Source organism: Somniosus microcephalus, chromosome 1, assembly GCF_052327205.1.
Source record: "Somniosus microcephalus isolate GS21.2 chromosome 1, FLI_Smic_1.0, whole genome shotgun sequence".
In the NCBI taxonomy this organism is placed as follows: Eukaryota; Metazoa; Chordata; class Chondrichthyes; order Squaliformes; family Somniosidae; genus Somniosus; species Somniosus microcephalus.
In genome coordinates this window covers 254913519-254930232 of record NC_140987.1, presented here as the reverse complement: position 1 = coordinate 254930232, position 16714 = coordinate 254913519, and the positions used below count along the sequence as shown (strand labels likewise).

Sequence of the window (16714 nt, the reverse complement as noted above, 5' to 3'; positions counted from 1 at the left end):
AATCCCATGTGCCTTAACTTTACACGCTAATCTCTTATGCGGGACCTTATCGAAAGCCTTCTGAAAGTCCAAATACACCACATCCACTGGTTCTCCCTTATCTATTTTACCAGTTACATCCTCAAAAAATTCCAGATTAGTCAAGCACGATTTACCTTTTGTAAATCCATGTTGACTTTGTCCGATCCTGTCACTGTTTTCCAAGTGCTCTGCTATTACATCTTTTATAATGGACTCTAGCATTTTCCCCACTACCGATGTCAGGCTGGTAATTCCCCGTTTTCTCCCTACCATCTTTTTTGAATAGTGGGGTTACATTAGCTACCCTCCAATCCATGGGTACTGTTCCAGATTCCATCAAATGTTGGAAGATGATCAGCAATGCATCTACTATTTCTAGGGCCACTTCCTTAAGCACCCTAGGATGTAGATTATCAGGCCCTGGGGATTTATCGGCCTTCAGTCCCATCAATTTTCTTAACATCATTTCCTTACAAATACTGATTTCTTTCAGTTCCTCCCCTTCATCAGACCCTATGTTCCCCGGCATCTCTGGGAGGTTATTTGTGTCCTCCTTTGTGAAGACAGAACCAAAGTATGTATTTAATTGGTCAGCCATTTCTTTGTTCCCCATTATAAACTCCCCTGATTCTGACTGCAAGGGACCTACGCTTGACTTCACCAATCTTTTTCTCTTCACATATCTATAAAAGCTTTTGTAGTGTATGTACCTTTAAGAGGAACTATGTTTTTGAAGCCCCTGTATACTGTAGTACCAGTAGTGACCACTCGGGTATATAAGCCTGTGTAGCATCGTGTGTAGTTAGTTCACCTCCAGACTTTGTTCAGTAAACACTTGTTAAATCAACTCCTGCATTCCATGTCTCCATTAACACACGGATCTAACAGTGGCGACGAGTTAGAAACGAACTTACCTGCAATTCGGCAGCACCTCAAGGGGATCGATTCCTCAGACGAAGGTCGAAGCCAGAAGCAAGGAAAAAAAAAAAACTGTGGTTTCGCCAGCTAGACGGGCTGGTGGCAGGTAGTGCACTGATCCTTCCTGGGCTGCGGCGGGCTGGAGCTCGATCAGGTGGCTCTGCAACGGGGCCGGGCAGCGAGTCGGGAAGCAGAGGCAAAGAGAGAGGGTGGAGCACTCAGGGCGTGGCCGGTGCTGCAAAGCAGGTCGGCGTTCGGACCGAGCAGAGGGAGGGGAAAGTCCCAGAGGGTCCGCTCCACGACGGGAACGGTTCTCCAAGTAACGGAGAAACTATTGAAGAGATATATATAAAAAATTTTAAAAATAGAAATACCGCGAAAAGCTGCAGGTCGCAACGGGAACCGCGGAGAACAGCGTTGGCGGCAGCAGCGGGAAAGCGCGGGAGGCGCCATCTTAACTCGGCGGGGAAGAAAGAAAAGCGCGGGAGGCACCATTTTGATTCATCGGGGACAGAGGAAAAGCGCGGGAAGCGCCATTTTAGATTTTCAAGATACCGAAGACTGGCAATATTACTGCTTTCGATAGTGATATAGAAGATTGGACCACATATGTGGAAAGAGTGGAGGTATATTGCAAGGCGAATGAAGTAGCGGATGATAAAAAGGCATCGGTACTTCTAAATCTGATGGGCGCAAGGACATACGGGCTGTTACGAAACTTGATCACTCCAGCCAAACCGATGGACAAGAATTTTAAGGAGATTGTTGATACCTTACAGGAGCACTTAAACCCAACACCGCTGCTGATAGCGGAACGATTCAAATTCTTCAGGAGGAATCAGCACAAGAATGAAAGTAACGCTGATTACCTCACCGAATTATGAAAGCTGTCAAAGCACTGCCAATTCGGGGCAGGACTGGCAGATTCTCTATGAGACAAATTCGTCTGCGGTCTCCTAAGCGAAGGAACACAGAAAAGACTACTTTCTGAGAAAGATTTGACACTGGACAAGGCTTTCAGTGTGGCTGTATCATACGAAGCAGCAGCAAGAGGAGCTGCAGAGATACAGCAAAAGCCACAGGACTTCAGCACCCATGAAATGACACGGGGTTTCGAGAGATGTTATCGCTGCGGCAGATCCACCCATGACCAGAAGGACTGCTGGTTCAAGGACAAAGCATGCAGGCAATGCGGAAAGATGGGACACATTGCACGTGTATACAGATATGGAAAGAAATCCGCTGACAGTAAAAAGGTCAATAAGGAAAAGTACAGAAAGGTACAAATGATGACGGACAGTAGCTCCGAAGACCAGAAGAGCGATAGCGACTCCGGAAACAAGAGACTAAGCTGTCTCAAATTACATAATGTAATTGCCAAAGAAGATTACCAGACCATTTGGGTTACCCTCACGATAGCAGGGTCCCCAGTCAAAATGGAGCTAGATACAGGATCAGCTCTGACCGTCATGAGTCGACGGGATTACGAGTGGCTATTTCCGCATATACCTTTGAAAGACACATCCATTATCTTGAAGACATATACGGGGCAGAAAGTATACCCCAGAGGGAAAATAAGGGTGCCTGTTGTATACAACGGCAAGGAAATACAGAAGTTGTATTTATACGTTCTGCAAGATGGTGGTCCACCGTTGTTGGGACGTGAATGGATCAGAAAGATACGTTTAGACTGGCACTCCATTCAGGCACTGACGGTGACCAGTAAGAAAAAAAATGATGACGTCATACCTGGACGATTAAAAGTAATCTTGGCTCAAGCCAAAGAAGTGTTTCAACAGGAACTAGGAACCCTGAAAGGCGCCACCGCCTCAATAAAAGTGGAAGATGCGGCAATTCCCAAGTTTTTTAAGGCAAGGCCGGTGCCATACGCAATTCGTCCAGCCGTCGAGGCAGAGCTGGAGAATTTGGAAAAAGCAGGCGTGTTATCCAAGGTAGATTGGAGCGAGTGGGCAACACCCATCGTCCCGGTCATGAAGAAAACGTTGAATAATGATAAATCTGAAGAACAGAGAAAAGTTCGCATCTGTGGGGATTTCAAGGTGACTGTAAACCCGGTTCTTCACACGGTACAGTATCCTCTTCCGAGGATAGAAGATATTTTCGCCTCACTATCCGGAGGGAAACGTTTCACCAAAATTGACTTAGCACAGGCATATCTACAGATGGAGGTTGTGGAGGCCTCTAAAAAGTATCTCACGATAAACACATACAAAGGCCTGTACCAGTACAATCAACTGGTTTTTGGAGTGGCATCAGCTCCGGCAATCTGGCAAAGAGCTATGGAGCAAGTCCTGCAAGGGATTCCGGGGACTCAATGCTACCTAGACGACATCCTTGTAACAGGAGAAAATGACAACGAGCACCTTGCCAACTTGGAGCAGGTGCTCACGAGGCTGAGAGAACGGGGCCTATGAGCAAATCGCCCCGAGTGCGAATTTTTCCAGAAACAAATATCATATTGTGGCCATGTCATTAACGAAGAAGGGTTGCATAAGTCACCTGAAAAAATTGAAGCGGTCGTAAAGGCCCCAGCGCCTGAAAATGTCTCACAATTAAGGCTGTTCCTGGGATTAATAAATTACTATCATAAATTTTTACCAAACTTGTCGACGGCTCTGCACCCGCTTAACGCACTGCTACAAACGGGAGTAGTTTGGAAATGGAGCGAAGACTGTAAACGTGCCTTCCATAAATGCAAAGGCTTGATCACGTCCAGGGAAGTGTTGGCTCATTACAACCCATCACTGCCAATCAGACTGGCGTGCGATGCATCCCCTTACGGCGTGGGAACGGTATTATCGCATAGATTCCCTGATGGCTCGGAGCGGCCGATAGCTTTTGTGTCATGCTCATTGAACTCAGCTGAGCGTAACTATGCCCAGATCGACAGGGAAGCACTCAGCCTGGTGTGGGGGGGGTGAAGAAATTCAACCATTACCTACACGGACAAAAGTTTACCTTGTTGACTGACCATCAACCCCTCGTCTCCATATTCAACCCTAAAAAGGGCGTTCCCATTATGACAGCACAAAGGCTACAGAGGTGGTCCCTTTTCCTAGGGGCACACCAATATGACATAGAATACAAAGGAACAAAACAGCATGGGAATGCTGACGGGTTATCGCACCTACCGTTGCCAACAGTAGAAGAGGCGCCTACAGTGGACCCAGTGGAGATGTTCCACTCGACCATAGTGGAATGTCTACCCGTGACAAATTCTACCATTGAAAAGGAAACGAGAAATGACCCGACTCTCTCACGAGTCTACGATTTAACGGTGAAGGGATGGCCAGCACATGGCGAACCACTGTTGCCAGCATTCTCGCAAAGAAGAGAACAGCTGTCAGTGTGCCGAGGAACCTTGATGTGTGGATCCAGAGTGGTGATTCCACACAAACTCCAGGATAAAGTGCTAAAGGAGCTTCACGAGGGGCATCTGGGTGGAGTGAAAATGAAGAACTTAGCCAGAGCGTTTGTGTGGTGGCCAGGTATCGATGGAGACATCGAAGAAATGACCAAGAGCTGTCTAGGATGCCAGAAGGTCCAAAACGCCCCACCACAAGCCCCTCTACATCCATGGGAGTGGCCCTCATCTCCATGGCAAAGGGTACATATCGACTTTGCTGGTCCATTTATGGACTCAATGTTCTTAATCGCGGTTGATGCACACTCCAAGTGGCCGGAGGTAATAAAGATGTCCTCCACCACCACGGAAAAAACCATCACAGTATTAAGGACCATATTCGCCAGGAATGGGCTGCCTGAACAGATCTGTTCTGATAATGGACCGCAATTTGTATCCGAAGAATTCAGGAAGTTCTTAAAAAACAATGGGGTTAAGCACTACACGTCCGCCCCATACCATCCCGCCACCAATGGATTAGCTGAAAGGTTTGTCCAGACCTTCCAGAAGGCCATAAAGGCCATGGGTAATGAAGACATAAATCTACAACATAAGGTAGATAACTTCTTGTTTGCGTACAGGAATGCAACACATGTGGTTACAAACCAAACCCCCGCCATGATGTTTTTCAATAGAAGACTAAGATGCCGGCTGGATTTGGTCAAGCCAAACGTCAGAAGGGACGTAGGGAACCGGCAATTTCAAAGCATGAATGAAAGGTCAACTAGAACCTTCCAGATAGGTCATCCAGTTTTGGCCCGGGACTACCGTACCGAGAAATGGCAGCCTGGAACTATTTGCACACGACTAGGACCGCTGATGTATACCGTGGACATTGGAGAAAGTATAATAAGGCGCCATGTTGACCATTTCATAGAGTCATCCGAAAAAGGACAACCTACACCACAACTCTATACGCCTAGTGATGAAGCAGAGATACCCATAGTATCTACCTCCAATCCGGTGATACTGGAACCAGATGAACCCGACACTGGCATTCAAGCCAAATCGACCTTGCCAAAAGAACCTACTACACCACCGAAACCTACTACACCACCGAGGCGTTATCCGGACCGAGTCAGGAAGCCTCCAGAGAGACTGAATTTGTAATTGATTAACTTCAGCAAATGTGTATCACAGAAATCACAGAAACCCCACAGTGCAGATAGAGGCCATTTCGGCCCATCGAGCCTGCACCGACGCATATCCCACCCGATCCCCGTAACCCCTACACCAACACATATCCCACACCTATCCCTGTAACCCCACGTATTTAATCCCCCTAACACGAAGGGTCAATTTATCATAGCCAATCATCCTAACCCGCACATCTTTGGACTGTGGGAGGAAACTGGAGCACCCGGAGGAAACCCACGCAAACACGGGGAGAATGTGCAAACTCCACACAGACAGTCACCCGAGGCCAGATTCGAACCCGGGTCCCTGGCGCTGTGAGGCAACAGTGCTAACCACTATGCCACCGTGCTGCCTGTTTGTTCTTGTAAAAATGTTATTTAATGATTACTTAAAATGTTATGTGCTATTTATCTAAAAGGGGAGGAATTGTAGTGTATGTACCTTTAAGAGGAACTATGTTTTTGAAGCCCCTGTATACTGTAGTACCAGTAGTGACCACTCGGGTATATAAGCCTGTGTAGCATCTTGTGTAGTTAATTCACCTCCAGACTTTGTTCAGTAAACACTTGTTAAATCAACTCCTGCATTCCATGTCTCCATTAACACACCGATCTAACAGCTTTTACAGTCAGTTTTTATGTTTCCTGCAAGCTTACTCTCGTATTCTACTTTCCTCTTCTTAATTAATCCCTTTGTTGAATCCTAAACTGCTCCCAATCCTCAGGTTTACTGCTTTTTCTGGCCAATTTATATGTCCTCTCCTTGGATCTTATGCTATCCCTAATTTCCCTTGTTAGCCACGGTTGAGTCACCTTTTTTGTTTTATTTTTATGCCAAACTGGGATGAACAAATTCTGTAGTTCATCCATTCGGTCTTTGAATGCTTGCCATTGCCTATCCACCGTCAACCCTTTGAGTGACATTCCCCAATCAATCCTACCCAACTCGCGCCTCAGACCATCATAGTTTCCTTTATTTAAATTCAGGACCCTAGTCTCCGAGTCAACTACTTCACTCTCCATCTTAATGAAGAATTCTATCATATTATGATCGCTCCGATCCAAGGAGGAGAGAGAGGTGGAGATGTTCAGGGCCTAGGCAGTTGAAGACACGGCCGCCAATGGTTGAGTAATTATATTCAGGGATGCGCAAGAGGAACGCAGTGATCTCGGAGTGTTGTGGGGCTGGAGAAGGTTACAGAGATAGGGAGGGGGCAAGGCCTTGGAGGGATTTGAAAACAAGGATGAGAATTTTAAAATCGAGGCATTGCTCGACCAGGAGTTAATGTAGGTCAGCGAGCACAGGGGTGATGGGTGAACGGGACTTGGTGCGAGTTCGGACACGGGCAGCAGAGCTTTGGATGACCTCAAGTTTAGGGAGGGTAGAAGTTAATCATGGGAATGTTAGGGCCCGTTTCAGTGGGCTGCAATTCTCTGCCAGCATGTGAATGGTTAAGATTCGGCCCAATTACCTTAAGAGGAAAGAATTCAATAATAAGGGACAGTAAAATCTACAAAGAGGCTGACATATGGTTTTAATCTCTTTTAATGAGAAAGTTTAAAACCTACATGGCATTTGCCTCGATCTTCTGGTATTTCTTTAAAACCAAGGTAACGTGAAGGGCACATTGGTGTAACCGATCGGACAGCTAATTACATTTACTGAGCACATTCTAGGGACCGGTGCCAATCACATTCTAGCTGCAATCTGGTCCGAAGCTTATACTTGATAACGTCAGGTACATTTTCATCATTGCCTACTCTGTTCAGCCCCACAGTAGAAGCTTTACATCGCAACTCTTGTTACAGCAACTATTGTGGACTCCCACAGAATACCCCCTTCAACTATCTCACCAGGAAGGGTCTCTACTCCCTTGTGCACAAAAATCCAGGCTGACACTCCCAGTGCAGCACCAAGGGAGCCTCGCTGCACTGTCAGAGGTGCCGCCTTTCAGGTGAGACGTTAAACTGAGGCCCCCTCTTCCCTCTCAAGTGGATGTAAAAGATCCCACGGCACTATTTCAAAGAGCAAGGGAGTTCTCCCCGGTGTGCCGGCCAATATTTATCCCTTAATCAACAAAACAAAAACAGACGATCTGGTCATTATCACATTGCTGTTCGTGGGAGCTTGCTGTGCACAAATTGGCTGCTGCATTTCCTACATTACAACAGTGACGACACTTCAGAAGTACTTCATTGGCTGTAAAGGGCTTTGGGACGTCCTGTGGTCATGAAAGGCGCTGTATAAATGCAATTCTTTCTTTTTTCAATGTACCGATTTAGGCTTGCCAACTCTGGTTTGAGGTATTCCTGGCGATTATGAACATGTGATGTTTGAACACATGGCAGTCGATCACGTGGCATCGCTCTTGTGATGCTTAATCACAAGGCGTTTGAAGACCTGATATTTGCCCCCAAGTTATAAAAATAATAAATAAATCCAAAACCAAACCTAATTCAATTCGCTGACTCCCACACCCCACTGCTGAAGCCCAGCTTCGGGGAGGTGAGGTACAGTCTCCAGAGACAAGCACCAAAGCTGCCTGACGTGGTGTCAAATGTTGTTTTATAATGCTGCTGTGAAGCACCTTGGGACGTTTTACTATGTTAAAGGCGCTGTATAAATACACGTCGTTGTTGTTGCTGCTAAAAACAAGACAGGTTGCTATTAGCACTGTTGTATTTACCATGCAACTTCCTTCACGTCTTTTTCTTTCACAATTTAAAGTCAATTTTTTTTTGTAACAATCAAAATTTGACACCGAGCCACATTAGAAGATATTAGGACAGGTGACCAAAAGCTTGGTCAAAGCTTTGAAGTTTGAAGGAGCGTCTTCAAGGTGGAGAGGTTTAGGGAGGGAATTTCAGAGCTTAGGGCCCAGGCTGCTGAAGGCACGACCGCCAATGGTGGAGCGATGAAAATGGGCAATAGGCCAGAATTAGGAACATCGGAACATGAGGAGCCCCTCAAGTCTGTTCCACCATTCAATGAGATCTTGGCTGATCTGTGACTTAACTCCATATACACCCAACTTTGCCCCATATCCTTTAATGCCTTTGCTTCACAAAAAGCCATCAATCTCAGATTTAAAATTAACAACTGACCCAGCATCAATTGCCATTTGCAGAACAGAGTTCCAGGCTTCTACCAACCTTTGCGCATAGCAAGGAGAGTAGAGATCTCGGAGGGCCGTGGGGCTGGAGGGGGTTACAGAGATAGGGAGGAGCGAGACCATGGAGGGATGTGAAAACAAGGCTGAGAATTTTAAAATCGAGGCATTGCCGGACCAGGAGCCAATGTAGGTTAGCGAGCACAGGGGGTGACGGGTTAACCGGACTTGGTGAGAGTTAGGACACGGGCAGCAGAGTTTTGGATAAGTTGAAGTTTATGGAGGGTGGAAGGTGGGAGGCTGGCCAGGAAAGCGTTGGAATCTTCGATCACTCTCATAGGCAAGGTGCAATTCCCTCGACCGTCACAAATTCTCTCACTACCTTAAGTTTCTTAGCAAATAGTTTGGTAACACATTCAGAAGGATGAATTGGAAAACACTGGTTGGTCAATTATTTTAAGCTACTGAAATTAATCTTCTGGCTCCGCAAGATCTACCATCATTCCTTGATGAGTGATGGGACAACATTTTGCCTCATTCTAGTCTTAAACTAATAGGAAAATGTAATAAATAAGCACATTTATTAAAATCTGTCACAGGAAATGTTCAGCACAATTCATCGGCTGTCTCTCCCTTCGATCCAAATTTCTTTATTGATTAATCTGTACGAGTTCCAAGACACAGGCAATTGTTTGTTAAATTACATAGAAATAAATTGCCTCCGATGTCGTATGTGCAATTAAACAAAGGATTTATCATTTTATAGACGGGAACAATGCAGGGCAGAAACTGGAGCAGCCTTTAAAGGTCGGGTAACCTCCCAGCTTCTAGTTACAGCAACAGGGCAGGCCACGTTCAAATAGACAGAGAATTCCACTAAAACAGACACTCATATCAAGTATGAGTTCACTCATGTCCACTACTGTGCATGTACGTGCGTGCACACTCACTCTCACTCCCCTACCCACACACTCACACTCACTCCCCCCCACACGCTTGCTCCCCTCCGCGCACTCGCTCCCCCCCGTGCACTCGCTCTCCCCCCCGCGCACTCGCGCTCTCCCCCCCGCGCACTCGCGCTCTCCCCCCCGCGCACTCGCGCTCTCCCCCCCGCGCACTCGCGCTCTCCCCCCCGCGCACTCGCGCTCTCCCCCCCGCGCACTCGCGCTCTCCCCCCCGCGCACTCGCGCCCCCCCCCCGCGCACTCGCGCCCCCCCCCCCCCCCGCGCACTCGCGCCCCCACCTGCTCCCTCGCTCCCATAAAAATTAGCTAACGCTCTACTGATATAGCTCATAAGTAGATGAATATCTGGCTAAAATTGGGATGCACTAGCATTGTTCCGAACACAGAAATAGAATCTGAGGAATGCAAATAGTAATATTGAATGGATATCTTAGAAATTTGCCCCGCAGCACTGCACTGGGAGTGTCGGCCTGGTTTTTGTGCTTTAGTCTCGAGTGGAACTTGAACCCACAACCTTCTGACTCAGGCGAGAGAGTGCTAGCCACTGAGCCACGGCTGTGGGCTCATACCCACTCGGAACTGGATTGAGAGGGCCCAAACTCATGTCACATAGCCATCAGACAGGGGAGTCTTTTGTCCTGTCAGTCTAGACTGGATTTGAACCCTATGAGGTGGAAGGCCAGTGTTCAACTCTCTGTGCCAGCCCGTTTCCCCAGTGTGAGGAGCTTTGATTTCCATATAGTGCCAAGAACATAAAACAAAAGGATGGCATTGGGACAGACAAGTAAAGAACATGTTGTTTCCTTTCCTCAATGTGGCCAGTCTTTCAGCTGTTCTCTGTTTTATAATTTATTGTTGCGTGATCACTCCTGTCAGCTTCAGAATGCAGAGACTTGCATGTGGGCCGGTCCGAAGAACTGGAATGAACAGGTGGGATGAGCAAGCACATTTCATCCCAGAATCAGCGGTACGGCCAATCCACTCCACGTTTCTCTTTGCATCTTGGGGTTGATTAAGATTAGGCTCAGAAATTACAGTATAGAAACAGACCATTCAGCCCAACTGGTCTACGCTGGTATTTATGTTCCACACGAGCCTCCTCCCACCACTCTTCATCTCACCCCATCAGCATCTCCTTCTATTCTTTTCTCCCTCATGTACTTATCTAGATACCCTTTAAACGCATCTATACTATTCGCCTCACCCACTCCCTGTGGTAGCGAGTTCTACATTCTCACCACTCTGAGTAAAGAAGTTTCTCCTGAAGTTTTCCTATTGGATTTATTAGTGGCAAACACCTCTTGAAATGGAACCAGATCATAGCCGGTGGATGCTTCGGATTACAAAGAGTCCTGCCTACCTGAAAGGGCAGGCGGGGCCTCAGTTTAACGTCTCATTCGAAAGATGGCACCTCTAACAGCGCAGCGCAGCGCTCCCTCAGTACTGCGCTGGTGTGTCAGCCTGGATTTATGTGTCTCTGGAGTGGGACTTGAACCCACAACCTTCTGACTCAAAGGCGAGAGGATTACCTAGTGGGCTGTAGACTCATGCCCACTAGGAACTGGAGTCCTGCCTACCTGAAACTTGCGAGTCCTTACCAGTGAATGAAGAGTACTTCTGAAATAATAATAGTTATTTTGGATTGACAATTTCCTCCCTTCCATACTAAGGTTGTTGACTCTTACCAGGGCATTGCTCCAAGCGGCCATTGTTCATTGAGCCTAGAGATTGAGTGCAGGCCGGTTAATTCAACTGTGCAGAGTATGGCAGCTGAGTTGGTCCTATCTTTACTCAATGTCCACATACTCACTTTCAGCAGGGGGCAATGGATGTCAGTCAGAAACTCTGGCTGATTACTTTTTCTCCCTAACCTAAGGACACCAAAACTAACTCCGCTGCTCTGATTCTCTCGCTCAACTCAACAGAGACCAAGGATTAAACTTTTGGATCTTAGTCCCAATTACACATCAGCATGATATCAAATGGTGCATCCACCTTCTCAGCAGTTATCATAGAATGATACAGCACAGGAGGCGGCCATTCGGCCCATCCTGCCTGTGCCGGCTCTTTGGCAGGGCTATCCAATTAGTCCCACTCACCTGCTCTTTCCACATAGCCCTGCAATTTTTTTTCCTTTTCAAGTATTTATCCAGATCCCTTTTGAAAGTTACTATTGAATCTGCTCCCACCGCCCTTTCAAGCAGTGCATTTCAGATCACAACACCTCGCTACGTAAAAAAAATTCTCACCTCCCCTTTGGTTCTTTTGGCAATTACCTTAAATCTGTATCCTCTGGTTACCGCTCCTCCTGCCAGTGGAAAGAGTTCTATCGAAAACCCTTCAGGAGTTTGAGCACCTCTATTAAATCTCCCCGTAACCTTCTCTGCTTGAAGAACAATCCTAGTTATGCTCTGTCGTTTTTATATCTATTGCTACTTAAAAAAAAATTAAACTACAAAGGAAAAGAAACAGCGCCCTGGACCTGCAGGGAGTGGGTTTGATCCCTCCTTCTACTCAATGTCTGAGTTCAACCGCGCTGCTGGCGCGAGGAGTTGAGTCTGCGGCTTTTCCACAGGGACAAAATTAAGGGAAGTCTTCTCTGAGCTGCACTTGGGCAAGGTTAACTCAAGGAAAAGGACGGCACGGTGGCATAGTGGTTAGCACTGTTGCCTCACAGCGCCAGGGACCCGGGTTCGAATCTGGCCTCGGGTGACTGTCTGTGTGGAGTTTGCACATTCTCCCCGTGTTTGCGTGGGTTTCCTCCGGGTGCTCCGGTTTCCTCCCACAGTCCAAAGATGTGCGGGTTAGGATGATTGGCTATGATAAAAATTGACCCTTGGTGTTAGGGAGGATTAAATACGTGGGGTTATGGGGATAGGGTGGGATATGTGTTGGTGTAGGGGTTACGGGGATCGGGTGGGATATGTGTGGGTGCAGGCTCGATGGGCCAAAATGGCCTCTATCTGCACTGTGGGGTTTCTGTGATTCTGTGATGTTCACACCTGCCCGAGCAGCCATAGGAGTATGATCAGGAGCGAATGGGAGAAAAGGCAAAAAAAATCCTGAAAAATAAATAGGAACACAAGGCGGCCAACGAGCCTGTTCCGCCATTCAGTTAGATCATGGCTGATCTGTATCTCATCTCCATCTACCCACCTTGGCTCTGTAACCCTTAATACCTTTGCCTAACACAAATCAATCTCAGTTTTGACATTTTCAATTGACCCCCAGCCTCAACAGTATTTTTTTTTGGGGGGGGGCAGGGGGGGGGAAAAGAGTTCCAGATTTCCACTACCCTTTGTGTGAAGAAGTGCTTCCTGACATCACCCCTGAATGGCCAGGCTCTAATTTTAAAGTTATGCCCCCTTGTTCTGGACTCCCCCCACCAGAGGAAATCGTTTCGCTCTCTCTACCCTATCAAATCCTTTAATCATCTTAAACACCTCAATTAGATCGCCCCTTAATCTTCTAAACTCGAGGGAATACAAGCCTAGTCTATGCAACCTGTCCTCGTAATTTAACCCTTCTTGAGCCTCGGTATCATTCTGGTGAATCTGCGCTGCACCCCCTCCAAGGCCAATATATCCTTCTTGAGGTGCGGGGCCCAGAACTGAACGTAGTACTCCAGATGGAATGCCAGTCAGAAATCATTTTCAATCAGATTAGCAATCAGAATCTGTTCCTTTTGATTACTTAAAGAATAGTAACTGAAGAGAGGGAAATAGATAAGCTGCATTAATTACTGATTAAAATACTCAAACAGGACAGACAACAACCCTTACCTCACCAACTGCATTGGACAGAATGTGGACTATCTTTTCATGAGGCGTAGCAACGACACTTTGCCCATTGATTTCTATGATCCGATGGCCAACTCTTACTCCACCGCGCTCCGCAATTCCTCCTCGCATAAGGCTACAGATCTGAAATATAATCAGAAACCATTAATCTGTACACAAGGATGCCATTTACAAGCTTTAAATGCGCCTGCAATTTAATCGGAAGCTATGGCCATCATCAAGCATCTATATTCTCAACGCTGAAGAAGCTATTGTACAAAATCAGGCTCCTGTCGAGGGCTGCCAACCCTCCATGAATTGAAGATTAATATCTAAAAAATCTGGGAGAAAAATCATAGGAGCACTAAAAAAAACCCAAATGGTGTGCTTTTTCACCACTTTCTTTGAACACTTATTTATTAGTTATAAAAATATTGGAGATGGGGTAAAAAAAAAAGCTGTTTGACTGACAGTCAAGAATCATCCATTCAGGTAACGAAGAGTCTGTTCACTGTCCAATTGGACGTGTCGGGCGACCAATGGCGGGAGCAAGGGGGCGGGGGAACGCGAGGATAGACATGACGGGCGACCAATGGCAGGAGCGAGGGGTCATGTGATGAAACCTCCAGGAATATGGCCGCCCAGAGGAATTCGGGCACAGGCTCCACATAATGTTCCACCCATTCACTTTAATCAGCAATAAATCACGGGGAGTTAGCATCCCAATTCCTGATGCTCAATCCCGACAGGAGAAGCTCCTTGTTGGGAACACAATTTTACAAAATTACCCCTTAAATGTTGCAGTGCATCTTAAAAAGGACCAAAAATACCGATTCATCCCCTACACCTCTCGGCAATCTCGAAGAAGGTTCAATTTTAGTTTGGTTAATGTGAAGATATTCTCGATGAAAGTAAGGCTTTGCAAGAAGCACAAGCAGCCTACTTTGCTGCTTTATTTATGCGGTACTGCTCCACAATGATGTCAGCACATTGCAGACATCATCGTGATTGACAGCTAATCCTCTGCATAATTCATTCTGTGCATATCACCTACAGAATGCCCCCAAGCCAGATGCGTTAAAAATAGTTAGCGTAATATTTACAGTAATTTATTTTGAAAGGTTTGGAGACTTACTTATATATCTAGTCCCCTATTTTACAAGTTACCGACCCTCTATCTTATTAGGGATCCTGCACCACATCAGCTTTTTCGACCAACAGGGCAGAGAGATTACCTGTTCCTAACTTTGACCAATGGCATTTATGAGGGGCCAAGATTCAGCTGCCCTATGAAGTGGCAGCTGTGGCTCAGTGGGTAGCACTCTCGCCTCCGAGTCAAAAGGTTGAGGGTTCAAGCTCCACTCCAGAGACTTGAGCACAAAATCTAGGCTGACACTCCAGTGCAGTACTGAGGGAGTGCTGCACTGTCAGAGGTGCCGTCTTTTGGATGAGACGTTAAACCGAGGCCCCGTCTACCCCCTCAGGTGGACGTAAAAGATCCCATGGCCACTATTTCAAAGAGCAGGGGAGTTCTCCCCGATGTCCTGGGCCAATATTTAACCCTTAGCCAACATCACTTTAAAAACAGGATTATCTAGTCATTATCACATTTCTGTTTGTGGGATCTTGCTGTGCGCAAATTGGCTGCCGCGTTTCCTCCATTACAACAGTGACTACACTTCAAAAGTACTTCATTGGCTGTCAAGCGTCTTGGGACGTCCTGAGGTCATGAAAGGTGCTGTATACATATATATATATGCAAGTCTTATTTTTTATACTTATTTACATTCAAATGTCTATAGTGTGCTAATTTTGAATGTACTGTATAGCATTAAATTTTGACCATCAGAAAGCTGCTACAGTGTACTATTTGGAAGTTAACACTGTTGGTTATAGTAATGTATTGGAAGAATTCCATTTGGCTGCAATATTGCAAGACATGCAATTCACTTTCAAATAAAGTTCAAAAATAACTACAGGTAGACTACCCTTTATCCGGACTTCCGAAAACCGAAACCCTCTAAAAACCGAAGGTTTTTTCGTTCAGCGTAAGTCGTGCGTACGAACGAAAAAACCTTCGGTTTTTAGAGGGTTCCGGTTTCGGAAGTTCGGATAAAGGGTAAGTCGTGCGCACGACCCCCCGCCGACCCCCCACCCCCCCCCCCGCGGACCCCGACAACCGCGTCCCCCCCCGGCCCCGACCCCGCCAGCCCAGACAACCGCCGTCCCCCCCGTGGACCCCGCCGGCCCCGACAACCGCCGACCCCACCAGCCCCGACAACCGCTGACCCCCCCGCGGACCCCACCGGCCCCGACAACCGCCGACCCCGCCAGCCCCGACAACCGCCGACCCCCCCGCGGACCCCGCCGGCCCCGACAACCGCGGACCCCGCCGGCCCCGACAACGCCAACCGCCGTCCCCCCCGCGGACCCCGCCGGCCCCGACAACCGCCGACCCCCGACAACCGCCATCCCCCCCGCGGACCCCGCCGGCCCCGACAACCACCGACCCCGCCAGCCCCGACAACCGCGTCCCCCCCGCGGACCCCGACAACCGCCGACCCCGCCAGCCCCGACAACCGCCGTCCCCCCCGCGGACCCCGCCGGCCCCGACAACCGCCGACCCCGTCAGCCCCGACAACCGCCGACCCCCCCGCGGACCCCGACAACCGCCGACCCCGCCAGCCCCGACAACCGCCGACCCCCCCGCCCCCGACAACCGCCGACCCCGCCAGCCCCGACAACCGCCGACCCCCCCGCGGACCCCGCCGGCCCCGACAACCACCGATCCCCCCCGCGGACCCCGCCGGCCCCGACAACCGCCGACCACGCCAGCCCCGACAACCGCCGACCCCCCCGCGGACCCCGCTGGCCCCAACCCCCGCCGACTTACGCTGAGCGTCAGCGTAAGTCTTGCGCACGACCCCCCCCCCCGCGGACCCCCGCCGACCCCCCCGCGGACCCCTGCCGACCCACCTTCCGAAATCCGAAATTCTCCTTTATCCGAAACTCGGCTGGTCCCGAGGTTTTCGGATAAAGGATAGTCTACCTGTACTGCCTTACAGCAACATGCTAAGTTTAGTTCTTAAATTCTCACAGATAAATGATCACGGTTTTCATGAAAAACTCTCCGGTAAGTCAGCCAGTGACTCAGTGGGTAGCACCTTCACCTCTGAGTCAGAAGATCATGGGTTCAAGTCCCACTCAAGACTAGAGCACAAAATCTAGGCTGACACTCCAGTGCAGTACCGAGGCAGCGTTGCACTGTCGGAGGTGCCGTCTTTCGGATGAGATGTTAAACTGAGGCCCGTCTGCTCTCTCAGGTGGGCGTAAAAGATCCCATGGCCACAATTTTGAAGGAG

At 48.2% G+C, this 16714-nt stretch overlaps 1 protein-coding gene across 2 annotated transcripts in view; it reads right to left on the bottom strand.

The window, feature by feature from the left end:
• Positions 1 to 16714, bottom strand: part of LOC147124729 (amyloid-beta A4 precursor protein-binding family A member 1-like) — a 127424-nt gene that overhangs the window by 14250 nt on the left and 96460 nt on the right. For both annotated transcript variants that reach the window (XM_085992277.1, XM_085992284.1), the window contains one exon: positions 13356 to 13496. In XM_085992277.1, the coding sequence (XP_085848403.1) occupies positions 13356 to 13496 (141 nt within the window). The remainder of the gene's footprint in view (positions 1 to 13355; positions 13497 to 16714) is intronic.